General features: G+C 36.3%; 1 protein-coding gene across 2 annotated transcripts in view; it reads right to left on the minus strand.

Annotated features, from left to right (window-relative positions):
- KRI1 (KRI1 homolog) overlaps positions 1-18,502 on the minus strand; it is an 86,757-nt gene that overhangs the window by 35,922 nt on the left and 32,333 nt on the right. For both annotated transcript variants that reach the window (XM_039364285.1, XM_039364286.1), the window contains exons 7-9: positions 18,086-18,182; positions 16,708-16,785; positions 3,241-3,374 (exon numbers count right to left, since the gene is read on the minus strand). In XM_039364285.1, the coding sequence (XP_039220219.1) occupies positions 3,241-3,374; positions 16,708-16,785; positions 18,086-18,182 (309 nt within the window). The remainder of the gene's footprint in view (positions 1-3,240; positions 3,375-16,707; positions 16,786-18,085; positions 18,183-18,502) is intronic.

Raw genomic sequence — 18,502 nt, forward strand, 5'->3', positions numbered from 1 at the left:
GGATCTCGTCGTCCTAGTGGACAATCATTTAAATATGAGCCAGCAGTGTGCTGCAGCTGCCAAAAAAGCCAATACAGTGCTAGGCTGCATTAATGGAGGGATAGAATCAAGATCATGTGAAGTATTAATACCACTTTACAATGCCTTGGTAAGGCCACACTTGGAATATTGCATCCAGTTTTGGTCACCATGATGTAAAAAAGATGTTGAGACTCTAGAAAGAGAACAGAGAAGAGCAACAAAGATGATTAGGGGACTGGAGGCTAAAACATATAAGGAACGGTTACTGGACTTGGATATATCTAGAGAAGGACGAGGGAGGACATGATAGCAGTGTTCCAATATCACAGGGGCTGCCACAAAGAAGAGGGAGTCAAGCTATTTTCCAAAGCGCCTGAAGGCAGGACAAGAAGCAATGGATGGAAACTAACCAAAGAGAGAAGCAACCTAGAACTAAGGAGAAATTTACTGACAGTTAGAACAATTAATCAGTGGAAAAACCTGCCTCCAGAAGTGGTGAATGCTCCAACACTGGAGGTTTTTAAGAAGAAACTGGATAGCCTGAGCAGGGGGTTGGATTTGATGACCTCCAAGGTCCCTTCCAACTTTATTATTATTATTATTATTATTAAAGAAAGAAAACATACTGGGCCACCCATAAGCTTAAGAAATGTCTGCAAAAAAAAACCCCTTTAACTGTTGTCTAAGCTCAAGAATTGTTTGCAGACAAAGAAAAACTTTTGACTCTTGGCTAATCTTACTGGAAGGGAATTTACTGGAAGGCTTTACAGTGGCAAAACATTTTGCTGCAATTCTGACTGGTTGATAATTCAAAGATCCCTAAATAGAAGAATTGTTATAAAACACTGCTTTCACTGATGCCTTGATAATTGGAAACACATTGGATTATAAAAATCATCTATAAAGATAAGAACTATATAAGATCGTTGTTTGGATTTTAAGATTGGCTGGTTTGATAAGGCTAAATACAGAGACTATGATACTGGTGAAAGACTACCTGGAGGGAGAAGACAAAATGAATATTGCATACCTATCTAAAAGTGACAGAAAACTACACCTAATATTCCCTCTGAAGGACCTAGCCTGGAACATCAGAGATCTGCAGGAGCAATACTCCAAGATGAGTCAAATACTTTCCAAGAGGAAATGTATGCAATGCTACAACAGATTCCAATGACAATGGTTTCAAATCACAAAGAGATTAAAAACTACTTTGATGACATAAATGAGCACATTTTCAATTTAAAATCACAAATAAAAAACTCTCAGAAAACAACAATAAAGAATGAACAAACAAACCAGATAACAGAACACAAACTAGAAGAAAGCAACTTAAATAGGGAAGCTACAAATCAAGAGAACTACAACTTAACACAAAAAAAAATCTACAAAATTTTGGCACAACAATGAAAATGGAAAAGATATTTTATCTGTCAGGACTTCAAAACAAACTTGAGGATAAGAAAAAAGATTTAATAAAATGGATTATAGAGCTGCCAGGAGAATCACTAGAGTCTGGGAGACAAAAGGCATACATCATATACAACCTGTCTTTCTCACTCCCAACAATATTTACAAAAATACAGGAATCCTCTGGCAAGTGGAATATACTGACTCGGAAAGCTACTTAGCAAAAGAAGAGTTAGATTCAAGAGATCTGACTTGAGTTACCAGATGGAGTACTACATGATTAAACACTCGTCTGAATATGGTTAAAAGAATAGACAATTTTGGATATAGCTATAGTAAGAGGGAAAAGAGACATAAATAGTATAGTATTTTTTATAATATATGAAATGTAAAAATATTGGGATGATGTATGTGAATGAAAAGTTAGGACATTTAAAGGTAATTAATTTTGAGAGAAGTATGATCGAGAAGAATGATTTGAATACTGAGAGAAAACTATGCTTAAATAAGAATTTTGAAAACAGGACATATAGTGACTTAACAAGATGACTTTTACAAATATAATTGAAACATAAGTCGACCAGAAAAGATGTTATATGTGGATATTATAAGATATATATATAGTATCTTTATAATATATGAAATATTAAAATATTGGAATGATATAACTAAATGAAAAGTTTGGATATTTAAAGGTAATCAATTTTGAGAAAATTATGACTGATAAGAATGGTCTGAATATTGAGGGGAAATTAAGTATAAATAAGAATTCTGTAAACAGGATGTATAGTGATTTAATAAGATGACTTTTACAAATACAATTGAAATATAAGTAAAGCAGAAAAGATGTTTATATATGGATGTCATTGTTACTTGTACAAATACAAAAAAAAGTCTATATCCAACTTTGCATGCACTGAAAATATTAAGAATTATATCTGCCTAATGCTGATAAAGGAGAATATTATTGGAAGAAGGAAGATCAAAGAAACAAACTATTAATATATTGATTATGGAATTACAGAAATTATTATTGTTTTTAAATATATGAACGCAGACAACACGCTGTTTACTAAACACTAAAGATTGTCGTAAAAAATCAATAAAATATAGTTTTTTTAAAAAACTGAAAATGGAGAGATAACTGTCCCTTGTAACTGGTAGTTGGAGACATGCTTCCCCCACGTCTTAGGTAACATTCAGTGTTAACAGGTCTAGTCTCCTTGAATTTATTCAATCCTCCTTTAAAGCTATTCAGGTCAGTAGCTATGTGCCAAGCAAAGAACCTTCTTTCATTTTTTAAAAAACAATGCAACATGCTGCACTGAATGACCCCTAGTTCTAAACTCTGAAAAGAAGAACCTTCTCTCTGGCCATCTTCCTCATGATTTTATCAGTTGCTTTCTCGTAAATGAAACAGATCCATTCAGAGAGGTGTTCAAATCATTCTAGCAGTTTTTTCTGCACTTTTCCAATTCTATCACTTCTTGTTTCAAATGTGCCTACCACATCTACTTCAGTACACCTATTTCCAAATTTTAATGTCCTACAAAGGTATCAAAGGGCATTACAGTATGGTCAAGTTTATTTTCAATCTCTTTCCAAATGATCCCTAACACAGAATTGCCTTTTTCATAGCTGTTGCACACTGAGTTACATCCTTAATGAGCTACTAGTGATAACCTATATAACTATGTAATACATTATTAGTAGATTGTGAGAAACCAATACATTCCTTTCCTATTAGCTCACTCTTTGCTCCAATTTTGAAGAAGAAGAAAAAAAGTCAAAAGTTTAAAAAGTACCGACCCTTTCTTTTGATGCTCCTGTTCCTGCTCCTCCTCACTGCCTCCTTCCTTATAACATTGGTTTAAGATATAATCTCTCAGAAACTGCTCCCCTTCATCCAGTTTTGGATCATTCCAGTATATTTTCAGTGGTATCTATGGAGATAGAGATACACAGATGAAATCCAAAACATATTACTAAGAATAAAAATGTGAGCAAGAATCATCATTAAATTCACTCCAAATATGATTGCCATCCCACTTCTCTTTGCTCAGGGATGATCTAGAGAAATCTCTTATGCCCATTTTATCCTAAAGGTGTTGGAAGGAGGTGGACAAACTATGATGAGACACAGAGAAAACTAACAATAGATCTTTCAATAAAACGAGGTCTACTGAATTCGCACAAATTATGCTCGAAGGAACAAATTACCACATGAGATATATGTAAGATTCACCAGAAAAAAAATTAGAGACCTAATATATAGGATTACAAGGGAAGATCCAATAATTTATAAAGGTATAGAAATTCAAACACTCAAACAAATTCCAAGGAAAGTGAGGGAACAGAAAAGAGACTATAGATTTCTTAGCGCACATCTTATTAAAAAAAAATTCCATTCAGATGGAACAAAAACAGAGAGGAATAGCAGTCTATATCAGAAAAGGAATTAGAGCCAATTTAAAATATCAAGATACAGAGGTAAGGGTATTAATACTAATACTAATTAATACTAAATGGAACAGAAATCATGGTTACTAGTGACAATTTATGCTTCAAACGAAAACCAAAAAGAATTTTATAAAGTCCTATATGAAAAACTTATTGAAATTGGATGAAGAAATATTTGTATAATAGGAGATTATAATGCAATAGTGGATGTAAAAATGGATTATATTAGCAATATGAAAAATAAAAAGAAACAAAAAACACTACCAAAAGTATTTTTTGAGATGGTGCAGGAATTCAATTTATTTGACCCATGGAGAAAACAGAACCCTAGGAAAAAGGAATATACCTTTTTTTCAAATCCACACAAATAATGGTCAAGGTTGGACATGGCATGGATGAATGGGGACATGGGGTAAGAAGTAGAGACAATAGAAATAATGCCAAACATATGGGCAGATCATAACCCCCTGAAGATAGTGTGGACAGATCAGAAAAAAATAAAGAGAAGGTGGACACTTAATATCCAAATTTTAAAGGAAAGAGAATTTATTACAAGGATCAAAAAAGAGATGGAATATTCTTTAAAGAGAACACTAAACAACAAAAATCATTACAAATCATATAGGACACCGCCAAAGCATATCTCAGAGGTATAGCAATAGCATATACTGCTAGGAAAAATAAGATGAAAAAACAGACACAAAATATACTTCTGGATGAGATCAAAAAATTAGAATCCAAATTACAGCGGGAGCCACAAGATGAAAGGATTAAAAAGGAAATGACTCTGGCCAAACATAAATTAAATATAATAGAACAAGAGGAATTGACAAGGGAATTGAAAATAACCAAACAAAATTTCTTCGAACACGCAAATAAACCTGGGAGGTGGCTTGCCTATAAATTAAAAAAAGGAAAGGAAAAAAGATTTATTCAGGAATTACAGGACAAAAATGGAGAGGTGCAATATAAAATAGATGAAAAGAAAAAAATAATTCAGAAATATTTTGAGTCTCTATATAAGAAAGAGGAAATAGAGGAGGAAAATATACAACAATATTTAAAGGCCAATGGTCTCCTGGAATTAAAAGAAGGACAAAGAGAATTATTGAATAAAAAAATAACAGTAATGGAACTAAAAATGGCAGTACAAAAGCAAAAAAATAATAAAGTAAACTAAAAGCAAAAAAATAATAAAGGCCAGATGGTATACCTGGGGAAGTGTATAAGACTTTGTATGAAAACTTAGAAATGATATTATTAGATATATATAATGATGTATTGGAGAAAGCTAAATTACCAGACCCCTAGACAGAAGCCAACATAACTCTAATTCCAAAAGAAGATATGGATCCTAAACAAATAAAAAAATTATAGACCAATCTCGCTGTTGAATTCGGACTATAAAAATTTTACTACAATAATGGTGGAATGACTAAAAATAATATTAAACCAAATAATATATTCAGATCAAAATGGTTTTCTACCTACCAGACAAATTAGGAATAATACGAGGATTGTGCTAAATGTCCTGGAATACTACGAAGCACACCCCGAAAAACAGGCTGCATTAGTATTCTTAGATGCTCAAAAGGCATTTGATAACCTTAATTGGCAATTTATGTTCCAATTAATAGAAAATATGAAATTTGGTGAGAAGTCTGAACAAATGACAATGACAAAGTCAATATATAGAATACAAAAGGCTAGAATAATAATAAATGGGGAGAATACAGAGAAGATAGAAATTAACAAAGGAGTAAGACAGGGATGCCCAATGTCACCTCTACTTTTTATTCTAATGTTAGAAGTGCTACTAACTCAAATCAGAAATAATAAAGAGATAAAAGGATTAATGGTTAAAACAGAAGAATACAAGATACAGGCATTTGCAGATGATCTGGTGTTTTTTATAGAGGAACCATTAAAAAGAGATTATATTTTAATGAATGAAATAGAAAAATATGGAATGGTGGCGGGACTAAAAATAAACAAAGAAAAGACTAAAATATTAGTTAAAAATTTAACCGAAAAACAAAAAAGGGGATTAGAAGAAAATTTGGGGCTGCAAATTGTAAAAAAATATCAAATATTTAGGAATTTGGCTCACCATAAGATGTTCCTCAATAAAAGAAGATAATTATAAAAAATTGATACTACAAATACAAAAAGACTTAGAGATTTTGGGGAAACTACAATTATCATTGTTAGGAAGGATTTCGGTGATTAAAATGAATGTATTACCAAAATTATTATACCTTTTTCAAACAATTCCAATAAAATTGGGGAAATTTTTTTTGATGAATTAAATAAAATGATTAATAAATTTATATGGTTAGGCAAAAAAGCACGAATAAAGTTAAAGTGTTACAGGATAGTAGAAGTAGAGGTGGCCTTGGGCTCCCAAAATGGGAGGATTGCTTTGGATCAGTGACTGGATAAACTTAGAAAACAAAAGGATCTTAACAATTGAAGATCATGATTTACAAATTGGATGGCATGCTTTTTTATGGCGAAAAGACAAGAAAACTCACACATACATCTTCCGACATCAGACAAGAGATGCATTAATGTGGACATGGGAAAAAGTTAAAAAAAAATACTACACGAAAATTCCAATTTGGATTTCACCAATGGAGGCGATGATTCACCCAAACACACTAGACAAAACAAAGATGATAAGATATAAAGATTAGATAACCAAGGGAAACTAAGATCAAGAGATGAATTAAAAGAACAGGGAATAACTATTGACTGGTGGCCATATACACAGATAAAATCAAAATATAACGAAGATATGGAAGAGTATGGGATAAGTCGGACATTACAACAATTGGATAAAGTATTGACAAATAAGGGAGGAAAATTTTTTAACAAAAACCTATAAACTCCTATTAGAAATTGAATCGGAGGAAGAAATAGTAAAGGGCCCAAAGATAGCATGAGCCTGAAATATAGGCAGAAATATAAGATTAGATGAATGGGAAAGAACATGGAACAGAAATTATAAATTAACTTTGTCAATTGCATACAAAGAAAACCAATACAAAATGTTCTATAGATGGCATTTAGCACCGGCGAGATTGGCTAAAATATATAAAGATATGAATCCGGATTGTTGGAAATGTAAAAACAAAGAAGGAACATTTTATCACATGTGGTGGCAATGCCCCAAAGCAAAGACCTATTGGGAGCAGATAAGGAGATGGTTACAGGAAATAACAAAACAACAAATTGAACTTAAACCTGAAATATTTCTATTAGGCATAATTGACCCAAAAATTGAGAAATGACTCCAATACATCATTATGCATATGATAACTGCAGCACGCATTGCATATGCACAACGTTGGAAAAGGGAGAACATACCAACAAATGTAATGATTATAGGTAAGATATTAGACTGTGCTAAAATGAATAAATTTACCTTAGAAATAAAAGACAAAGAAGCTACGGAATTTTACAAGATATGGGATATGTATTATAACTGGTTAGAATTGAGGAATAAAAAAATATAAGAAGTAATGTAAATAAATGTAAATAAAAGTAAGAGATATAGGACATAGTATTGTTAAGAAAAAAGAAAAAATGTATTGTGTATTCTGTTTGTTTGTAAAGAGAAAAAAGGAAAAATAAAAATTAAAAAAAAGATCTTTCAAGTTTTTGGGTTTTTTTGATACTGCCACCTTCATAATGAGTGTTTTTTCTTCTATTATTTTATTGCAGCAACTTGCAATTAAAATTAGCCAGAGGATGATCAATACAGGTAATCCTCGAGTTATGAACATTCCCTTAGCGAACATTTGAAGTTATGTGATAAGTGCCCCATAGTGTTTACGAACGAATCCTGAAATTATGAATGTTGCAGCACCACAAACGTGCTCAGCCTTAGATCCACGGGGCAGCTCTGGAATCAGCGACTGGTGTACCCGCCCTGCCCTCTGGGCGCGCGCGCAAGGAGCAGCAAGCAGGCAGAGTCTGACATCCCTGCTGGATGTCTTGCCCCACAGGCTGACTTCACCCAAGATGCTGGCGCTGGTTGTCTCCTGTGCGCACACCCAGGGAACAGGGCAGAGGCGGCGGGGCGGCTCCTCACTGGTTCCAGGGCTGCCCATGGATCTAAGGCTGAGTGCGTTCTGGCTTTGATGGACATAGGTTGTAGATCAGCGCCACCACCCCCCTCCCACCAGCACCTCCATGGCCCGCTCGCTGACCTAGCCTCGCAGCCATGAGGCTTCCCTTTTACCGGGACCGTCCCCACTCGCCCGTGTGGGATAGTGACAGCAGTAGCATGGACACTGGCAACGCTGGCAATCTCTCCCCCTCCCATCATCCCTTCCTAAGCAGGGAGGAAGGAAAGAGATAAGAATGAGAAGGAAGGAAGGAAGGAAGGAAGGAAGGAAGGAAGGAAGGAAGGAAGGAAGGAAGGAAGGAAGGAAGGAAGGAAGGAAGGAGAGGAAACTTGATTGGAAATGCTCCAGTTCGCGCAATTCTGCTTCAATCCTAGATTCACTGGGCTCAAAGGAGAAAGCAATTTTGACAGGACTTTATTGGCAATCCAAGTTAACAATGGTATTCTTGAATTGTGAACTCTTAGGAAAGTATCCCCTTCTTGTGTGTTGCAAACAGTCATTTCCAGTGAGGAAAACAGGACAAAGCAGAGTGGGGAAAAATATTTTTCTTTGCTATATTTCCAGTCTGAATTAGACCATGGCAGGGTCCCTATAGGAGAGCTCTTTTAAGGATTATGTATTAATAGAAACATGGGATCGCTTGGGATCTCATTTTGTATCTTCTGCTCCTGGGAAAAAAGGGGGAGTAGTTATTTATGTTAAGCAAAACTTATCAGCCTGTTTGGTAGAATCTGATCTTCAAGGGAGATATGTCATGATTGAAGTTGCCTTATATGGTAAGAAAATACTTATAGTGGGATTGTATGCACCAAATCAACAACAGGAACAATTTTATAGACTGCTACACCAGAAATTAACTTTGTTGGATTATAGATCTGTTATATTAATGGGAGACTGGAATGGTGTGTTAGATACTCAAAGAGACAAAAAAGGATCTTCTACTTCTTTCAAACAGGCTAAATTACCTAAAGCCTTTTTTGAGTTGAAAGAGGACTGGGAGCTGAGAGATTATTGGCGTGAACGCAATCAGGAGGAGAGAGACTTCACTTTCTTTTCAGATAGACACCAATCTTTTTCAAGAATTGACTTTTTCTTGATCACAACTGACTTATATTTTAGGGTAAAGAATGTTAAAATTTTTCCTAGGACATTGACGAATCATAGTCCAGTTTGGATGGAGTTGGTTGATGAAAAAGAGGAGAGGAGATCGTGGAGGATGAATGAAAACTTATTTAGACAAGAAAAGAATGTCCAAAAATTAAAGGAGCATTTAAAGGATTATTTTGTTTTAAATATTCATAAGGGAACTTCAATGTCTATGGTATGGGATGCAGGTAAAGCCTTCATGCGAGGGATTTTGATACAAATGAATAATGCTTACAGACAGAAGCAGATTCAGAAACGTAAGGAATTGGAAAATGAGATTAAATTAAAAGAAAAAACTTTGATTTTAAATCCTACAGATGAGAAGGTTAAAGAATCTATAAAATTGCTTAAATCACAATTTAATATGTTGATGGCTGATCAAACTGCAACTAATTTATTGTATATGAAACAAAATACATTTTGTAATGCTAACAAACCAGGGAGATGGTTGGCATATCAATTGAGAAAGAAACAGACACAGAGAATTATAGATAAAATAAATTATAATGGTAAATTGATATATCAGAAGGAGTTGATTAAGAAATCTTTTTTAGATTATTACCAAAAATTATATAAGAGTACTAAAGTACAGGTTTTAGACATAGATAATTATTTAAATGAAGCCAACTTCCCTAAATTAACAGAAGATCAGAAACAAGAAATTAATGGTTTGATCACTAATGAGGAAATTGAGATGGTGATCAAAGAATTAAAATTAGGTAAAGCACCGGGTACAGATGGCTTGACATCTATTTATTATAAAACTTTGGTACAAGAGATGGTTCAACCTTTAAGTGAACTTTTTAATAATATATTACAGGGCTCAGAGATTCTCCCGTCATGGAGTAGAGCTTTTATATCTTTAATTCCAAAAGAAGATCAAGACCTTACTTTACCAAAGAATTATAGACCTATATCTCTTTTGAATGTAGATTATAAGATTTTTGCGAAAATTTTAGCCAATAGACTCGTGAGGGTTTTGCATCATGTCATACACACAGACCAAACAGGTTTTATAACTGGAAGGTATATGAAGAATAATGTTAGACAAATCATTAATTTATTAGAATATTTAGATAAAAATAATCAAGTTTCTGCAGGATTGATATTTTTAGATGCTGAAAAAGCTTTTGATCAATTGAATTGGCAATTTATGTTAAGATTAATTGAAAAAATGAATTTTGGAGGAAAAATTTTACAAGCTCTTGGTGTTATTTATCAAAAACAAACGGCACAACTTATAGTCAATGGGGGTTTGTCAGAGGTTTTTACAATAGAAAAAGGGACTAGACAGGAATGTCCATTGTCACCACTGCTGTTTGTTTTAACTTTGGAAATATTGCTGATTAAAATTCGAGAATCACAGCAAATAAAAGGAATAGAAGTCAATAAAAAAGAATATAAATTAAGAGCCTTTGCAGATGACTTGGTGGTTACCTTATCACAACCTATTCATTCTGTAGTAGAGTTATTACAATTGATACATCAATATGGACGGGTTTCGGGTTTTAAAATTAACAATAATAAGACTAAAATATTATCCAAAAATATGACCAATCTTGATAAGCAGACTTTGGTTAATTTGACAGATTTTGAGGCTGTTGATAAGGTAAAATATTTGGGGGTTTCTTTATCTGTCTCTAATGCAAAACTGTATAAAAATAATTATGAAAAGCTGTGGGTCAAGATACAAAGAGATCTGAAAAATTGGGAGAAGTTGCAATTATCTCTTCTGGGAAGAATTGCGGTGATTAAAATGAATGTTCTGCCAAAGTTTCTTTTTTTATTTCAAATGATACCTATTTTAAAGAACGAGGTTAATTTAAATGAATGGCAGAAAGGTATCAACAAATTTATCTGGGCAGGGAAAAAACCAAGAGTAAAACTTAAAATTATACAAGATACTCGTGAGAGAGGTGGACTCAAGGTACCGAACTTGAAATTGTATTATGATGCTGTGGTTTTAACATTAATTAGTGATTGGGTTAACTTAACAAATGTAGAAATACTCCTCTTGGAGGGTTGGGATTTACTTTTTGGATGGCATGCCTATTTAATTTTTAATAAAAAAGTTGACAGGGTTTTTAAATCTCATATTATAAGGATTTCTTTACTTCGGGTCTAGAGGAAATATTATAGAACTGATTCTAAAATTCCATTATGGGCCATACCATGGCATGCGATAGAGGGGATAAGGAGAGGAGTTAAGATGGATAATGTTTCTTATGCACAATTACTTAGATGGGATGGTAAAAATTGGCAGTTAAAAGCTTTGGAAGATTTAGCACAAGAAAATATTATATATTCATGGTTTCAGTACAGACAAATTGTGGTTAGATGGAAGGTAGATTGTAATATGGGTTTGCTTAGAGAAGATGAGAATTTTTTTAAACAAGTAAAAGATCAAAGACGAACTCACATTAAGAGAATCTATGGGGTGTTAGTAGAATTGGATTCAGAAGCAGAATTAGTTAAAGAATGTATGATTAAATGGGCACAAAATTTTGGTGAACCAGTTTTATTAGATACCTGGGAAACTATTTGGGTGAGAAATGTTAAATTTACACAAGCCCAGAATTTAAGGGAGAATTTTTATAAAATGTTTTACAGATGGCACCTTGATCCACAAAAAATGTCTCGTATGTATCCTGACTTACAGCCTAAATATTGGAGATGTGGATGTTTGAATGCTACTTACTATCATATCTGGTGGTCGTGTAAAAATATAAAAGCCTTTTGGATTAAGATATGGTGGAATATTCAAAGAATTTTTAGAAGGAGGGTAAAATTTACCCCACAATTGTTTTTGTTAGGTATCGTTACTGATTGTGATACTAAGGAGATTATATTGATGTTAAATTTAATTACAGCTGCAAGGTTGTTAGTAGGGCAATGTTGGAAGAAGGAATCTTTGCCTACTTTGCAAGAGTTTGTTTCTCAAAGTTTCTCATTTGGCGGAAATGGCAAAGATTTCGGCTTTTTTGAAGGATCAATCGCAAGAGAAGTATGTTGCGGTATGGAAAAAATGGATAGATTTTATACAACATAAGTTGGATATAAAAAAATATTATTTAGTTTTTTAACAATTTATATTTAAAATGGAATATTTTGGGTTTTTTTCTTCTTTTTGTTTTTCTTTTTTCCTTTTTTTATTCTTTTTCTTTCTAAACATTTATTTTTTGTATTCATGTTTTTTATATATATATACTATTGTTAATTATTTTATAATTTTTCTAATTAATGTATTTAGATTTCTAACTAATGTTAGATTCCTTTATGGTTTATATCTTTTTTTAAGGTTTTTTGATGAAATTTTAATTAAGCCTATATTCAGCTCTGGGAAGGTTCGGGGGAGGGAATGGGAGGGTTGGGGAGGTTGGGGGGAAGATTGTTTTGTTTTTGTAAAATCTTAAAATTTAATAAAAATTATCTTTGAAAAAAGAAACATGGGGTCACGATGGGTCAGTCACGACTTCGCAATTAACAACAACAACAATTAATAGAAAAGCAACTAACTTACCTCTGTTCCTAATACTAGAGGTGTTGCACATAAAAAACAGGAGTTCTGAACAACTATCACAGCCACCATTTTGACAGTTTTGCTGTACTGTTGTCTGTGGACGCCCCCTATAAATGCAAGCTGAGCCTGGTTTGTTCTCAGTCTTTTAAGTGGCCACAGACTACTAGCAAAAGTGGCATTTGATCACAAGGCAAGGAGGCATTGAGAAATGTTTCATCTTTTGCATTTGAGCATCCAAAAAGGGAGAGGAAAGAAGAAAGGGAAAGATTAACAAAAAGAAGGAAAGAGTGGAAGGAAGAAGGAAAGGAGAATGAAGAGGGAAGGAAAAAGAAGAAAAGGAGAAAGGAAGGCAGGAAGGCAGAAAAATATATTATAATGAGATGGGTCTGAGGGAAGTCCTGCCTTAGCACTTGGCCATAAGCAGCCCTGTTGCCCTTTCTTCATCCCCTTGTCCGGTCCTCCTGACCTCTCCTGGTAGTCTCCCATCCCATCACTGAGGATGCTTTGGTTACAAAGCCGGGTCTCTTCACAGGGAGAGGGAGTGGGCCTCCTTCTGACCCACACATTTTGCCCTCCTACATGCATCATAAGCAACTTGGCCAAGGAGAGCGAGCCAATCAGCAGCAGCCTTGAGGAGGAGGTAAGCGCAGCCAGGTGCCTCCTTGGGAAAGGCTGGACTGGGCGCTTGCCTTCCACTGCCCAGGGCTCCGGGCAGCCTGCATCACTGGGGGTCCTCTGCATGGCTTAAGAGTGACAGCAAGGCTCCTCTGGTGGACAAAGGTATAGTGCTCATCCTGGTCTCGCCTTCCTCGGCTGCAGACTATGAATCCCCTCCCAGCCCCGCCCAGCCCACCACAGGCGCCCGACACGAGCGACACTGAGCTGGCTAAGCCCATCGTGGCCATGCCCACTCCCACTATACCCACCCCAGCCATGCCCACCCCAGCCCTCCAAGGTCAACCACAACTCTGATGGCCGCATGAATGAAATTGAGTTTGACACCCCTGACCTAGAAAGCGTTCACTTTTGCTGCTTCAAGCCTTTGGTGCATTCACAGAGAATGGAGGCCTAAAGCAGGGCTTTTCAATCTTTTCACAGATTGTACCACTTTTAGGACATGACAATATTTGAGTACCACCAGTGCTTAGCAAGGTGTCAAAACCTTAATGACTAAAATAAAAAAGGGGGGGAATTTTGGGTTTTACTGATTAGATTCATTTATTGTTATAGAAATGGCTAGTTTATAATGTTATGGAGAAGTAAAAAGTTGAGGTTCAATGTTAATGCTGCCTTTTACTGCAACAGAGGAAGTATGTTCTTTTTCCCTTCCCCCCCCCTTACTTTTTCCCCTTTTTCCTCCCCACTGTATCCTACTATTTGATTTTGTATTTTTGTATTTTATTCTATAATCTAATAAAATGCTACAAACTGTAGAAAAAAGTAAAAAAAGTACCGGTTTTAATTTCTTTGGTGGCTGATCCTTTGCTGAATCCCTTTCCCTTTGCACTGACAAACGTATAATGAATTTATCCATCTTTATTAATATGCACCACTACCAGCTAGCTCAGGGATCTCAAAACTTGGTACTTTTAAGACTTGTGGACTTCAACTCCCAGAATTCCTCAGCCATCATGGCTGGTTGAGGAATTCTGGGAGTTGAAGTCCACAGACTTCAAGTTAAGTTTGAGCTAGCTAGTCGGCCCTTCTTCCTCTCTCCCTCTCCTTTTCTTCCTCCCTGTCTTCTGAGCTCTCCTTTCACAGTGTAGTAAGAATGCACCCCACCCTAATTCCTTCCCTGTACACTTAAAGACAGAGGAATCAAATGCAAAGCAAGAAAGGCTCACAAAAGCCTCCCACAATAAAGAAACACATAAACTGTTTTTTTTTTCTTTCAGCTGCCTCAGGCATATCACTTGTCACAATGTCGCAACTCGAGAGTGAAAGGCTCCGGCAATTGCAAAACGCTTTAGCCTTAAATTAAGCCTCTTTACCTTCAAAAAAAACTTTCTAAAAGCCATAGACAGACTCAAGATAAGGGGGTAAAACTAATTATATTTGTTTAAAGGGATTAAACCTATGGAAGTCAACACTTTCGACTCACTGCTAGCCTAAAATACAAACTAAAATATTCCAATAACCAATAACTCGTCTCCCAGCTTTTCATTTCATCAGCACTGATTGCATTTTTCTGGCTAGAGAAAATGAACTAGGGGAGCTTTTCTTCCAGCAACAGCTGCTTCTTCTTTCCTGTCTCTTTTCCCTCCCTGCCTCCTGAGCTCTCCTTCCACAGCTTCTTCTCCGTCCCCTTCTCTTTCCCTGTTGTCTTTTTTTTCCTGCCCAAACCACCTCCTTTTATATCTTCTCCTCCCCCCCCTTTTTCTTCAGTTCACCTCCAGCTACGTGCTGCTTCTGGAAGCGCCAATCAGCTGGAGCCAATCAGTTGGAGCCCTGCTGGCTCCTAGGGCTTCTGCCCAGCCCTGACAGTCCTGCAACTCCAGCTGCCTCTCCCTCAAGCTTGGGTCGCTTCAGCTCTTTTCCCTCCTCCCACTACACATTTCTAGGACGGTCGCGTACCACCTGCCACAGTACCACAGGTGGTACGCGTACCATTGGTTGAAAAGCCCTGGCCTAAAGTACCGCAAGATCATGCGAGATCTCACGCTACTGATCTCACGTGATATACTAAAATTTTCTGCATCAGAGGCCTGCACAAGATCTGCGGCAAAAGGCTTTGCAAATGGAGGGAAAACCTGAAACACTGAAATCTTCTCTCAATTTGCAAAGCCTTTTGCCATCTTTGCCAAAAGCAGCTGCCGCTGTGAACAGAACCCCAGGTTGGCATGCATGTCACTCCCAGCCTGTTTTAGCCGGTGAAAAAAGGAAGCCGGAGATGACGCATGCATCAGCCTGGGACTCCATTTTCACCCACAAAGGCCTCAATTAAGGCCTTTGCTGCCGAGAATAGATGCTGGGAGTGACACACGCTCCCTCCAGGGGCTCCGTTCTCAGCGGCAAAGGCCTCCTCAAATCTTATTGGGCTCTTTGAAGCAGCACTCATAGGTGCATAAACATTTTTGGCCAGAGGCCGAAAGCTTCTGGGGGCCATGATCTCATGCAACTTCCAGCACCCATCCACTTTTGCAGAGAATAGGTGCCTGACTTCCTGCAAGATCAGGGCATCCAGAAGCTTTCAGTCTCTGTGTGAAAAGTGCATGCCAACGGGAGACTTGAAGCGATGTTATTTCAGTGCCCCAAACCTCCCTTCGATATGCTTTTCCTTGTTGAGTCTGGAAGCCTTTGGAAGAGACTCACCAAGGATGCCCGCTCCAGCCCAGTGAGGAGAGAAGCTGAGCAGGGCGCACTCATCCTGCTCTCCCTCTGCTCTCACCACTCTCCAGGAGCAGGCAAAGAAACAGAAAGGCTGGAGAGGAGACAGATCTTCACAAGGTAAGTGACCCAGCATGGCAGGATGGGAGGGAGCAACTGTGGGGACCCCAGGGGAGGGAGAATGAGGTATCTCAGTGGGTCAGGAGAGGCCTTGAGGGATCTGAAACAGGTGGCCTGTTCCATCACTAGGCCCCCCATGGCCTTCCCCACCTGAGATACCTCATGTGCACTTAATGAGCCACACATTCAATTAGTGAATGCGTGGCAAAAAACGGAGTGATCGCATTCAAGGTACAAGATTCACTCCTACGACTCCTCGAGTTATGAATAGAATGGGCAGGCTCCATTCCATTCGAGGACTATCTGTAAAAAAAACCCCACTCAAATGGTCAAGAATAAAATCTGTCCCTCTTCCTTACTTAGTACTCCCAAATGGAAGTTCTAGATCAATAAATAAATTATTTTCAGAGAATAATCCAAGACAGTTGAATAATTGTTATCTGAATTTCTAGGGTCTCTTAAATCACAAGAATCAATTATATGCTAAGCCAACATTTAACTCTTATCTTCCAGTTATTCCAGTCATTTGTACAGTCATCCCACATCAATTGTCCCCAGCCCATTACTAGCCAGATCTTGAAGTTCATTCTCTGTTTCTAGCTTCTTTTGACCTTTCAACCAGCTGATATAGTCTGCTTCCTCATGTTCCTGAAAGAAAGTAAGTAAGTATTAAATTGACAAACTAACATCCCTTTATAGTTCCAGCTTTATATTATGGGGATTTTTATTTGCATTTTTAATTACTTTCAAATTCATTCTTGAGTTAGATTATTTTTAGTCAAAATATTTATACTTTATTTTTGCCCCTCCTTAAAAAAATCAATATAAATTTGGCTACTGAAAAATTGAATGACTTTCTCCATTATAATCCAAAGTTTTAAAACCTAAGTAATACTCCAGGCTATCTTAAAAGAGATTTGCGCAATACTGAAGTATAGACTAGTTGTATATTTTAGGAAGCAAATTCTCCTTTGTCTCATGTTGTCAGGATATTTGCCATTTGTCTTTAAGTTTAATTGACAGTTGACAAATTGGATTGCCAAATTCTCATAAGATAGTTGACTCTACTACCACATGATAAATGATTTATTCAGCATAGCAGCAGAAAATCAGCAAAATGTAAAGCTGCTCCAATTGAACTGAAAATAACTAAATTTGTAGATATGCCAGCTTTGTTGGCTGAAACTAGTATAGAGAAACTTAAAATAGCTTGTTCATAAATACTTAGTTATTCTGTAGTGCAATCTATTTGAATTTCTATATACCGTACTTTCCGGCGTATAAGACGACTTTCGCAAGCGTTAAAATTGGCGCCGAAGTTGGGGGTCGTCTTATACGCCGAGTCGTCTTATACGCCGGAAATAACAGTAGTTTCCGGCGTATAAGACGACTTTCTAGGCATGCGACTCGGCGCTGAAGATGGGGGTTGTCTTATATGCGGGTTGCCTTATACGCCAGAATATACAGTATGTTTGACTGATATAACTTATTGGAATTCAGCTGTTCTAAGTTAAGCTAATTCTTGTATTTAAGCAAGGTGATAACCCTACCATAGACTGAGTGAAGCATCTCATGAGGAGGCCACTGTATACTATAAGTAAATTGCATATAAGATTGGGGAACACATTCAGCATCCTATTTTTTTTTTTTAAAGAATGGGTATCTGAAATATCACAAAGGCATGTCACTGTTAAGAACTCTTGGAAAATCAGTAGTCATCAAGAAAAAGTTATCACAGGAAGGAGGTATCCTCTGTGACATTCAAGTAAAGTTCCTCATAATCTGAAGATATGATTAATATTTCAGACAGCCTGGAGGACAGAGCAGAAAAAAATATGTATTTCCCACCTTTCCCCCTCAGAAACCAAAAAGCTGATTTTCAGAACAGTAAGTACCCTGCTTCGATGAGCAAAAGACCTAAATAATACTACCTTATATAGACACATACTTTCTCTTCCTTGCTTTTAACCCGTTTCTGAAGCAGAGTTGAAGAATTGCCACTGTTGCCTTCTTCTTCATCACTTTCTGACACAAACTTTCGGAAGCTGAATCAGATACAAAGGTAGGTTTAATATAATGTCAAATGTTTTTGGAGGTTAAAAACCAATACCATCACACAGCACATAGTCACAAAGATTTACAATTACAATAATTAAATTCAAATTAGTAAACTGCAATACTTTTAACCATGGCCTATCAAATAACTGGGTTTATTAAACCACTAATCCAGAACTATAGTTTCCTAATGAGAACTGAGTTCAAAGAAGCAAAACCAGGCAAATTACATTTTGGTTTATTTTTTATAAGTTTTTATTGATTTTTTAACACAATTCAACAATGCTTATTCAACAAACCTGTTGTCTTG

This window comes from Crotalus tigris, unplaced genomic scaffold, assembly GCF_016545835.1.
Source record: "Crotalus tigris isolate CLP2741 ecotype Arizona unplaced genomic scaffold, ASM1654583v1 scf7180000019721.812232, whole genome shotgun sequence".
In the NCBI taxonomy this organism is placed as follows: Eukaryota; Metazoa; Chordata; class Lepidosauria; order Squamata; family Viperidae; genus Crotalus; species Crotalus tigris.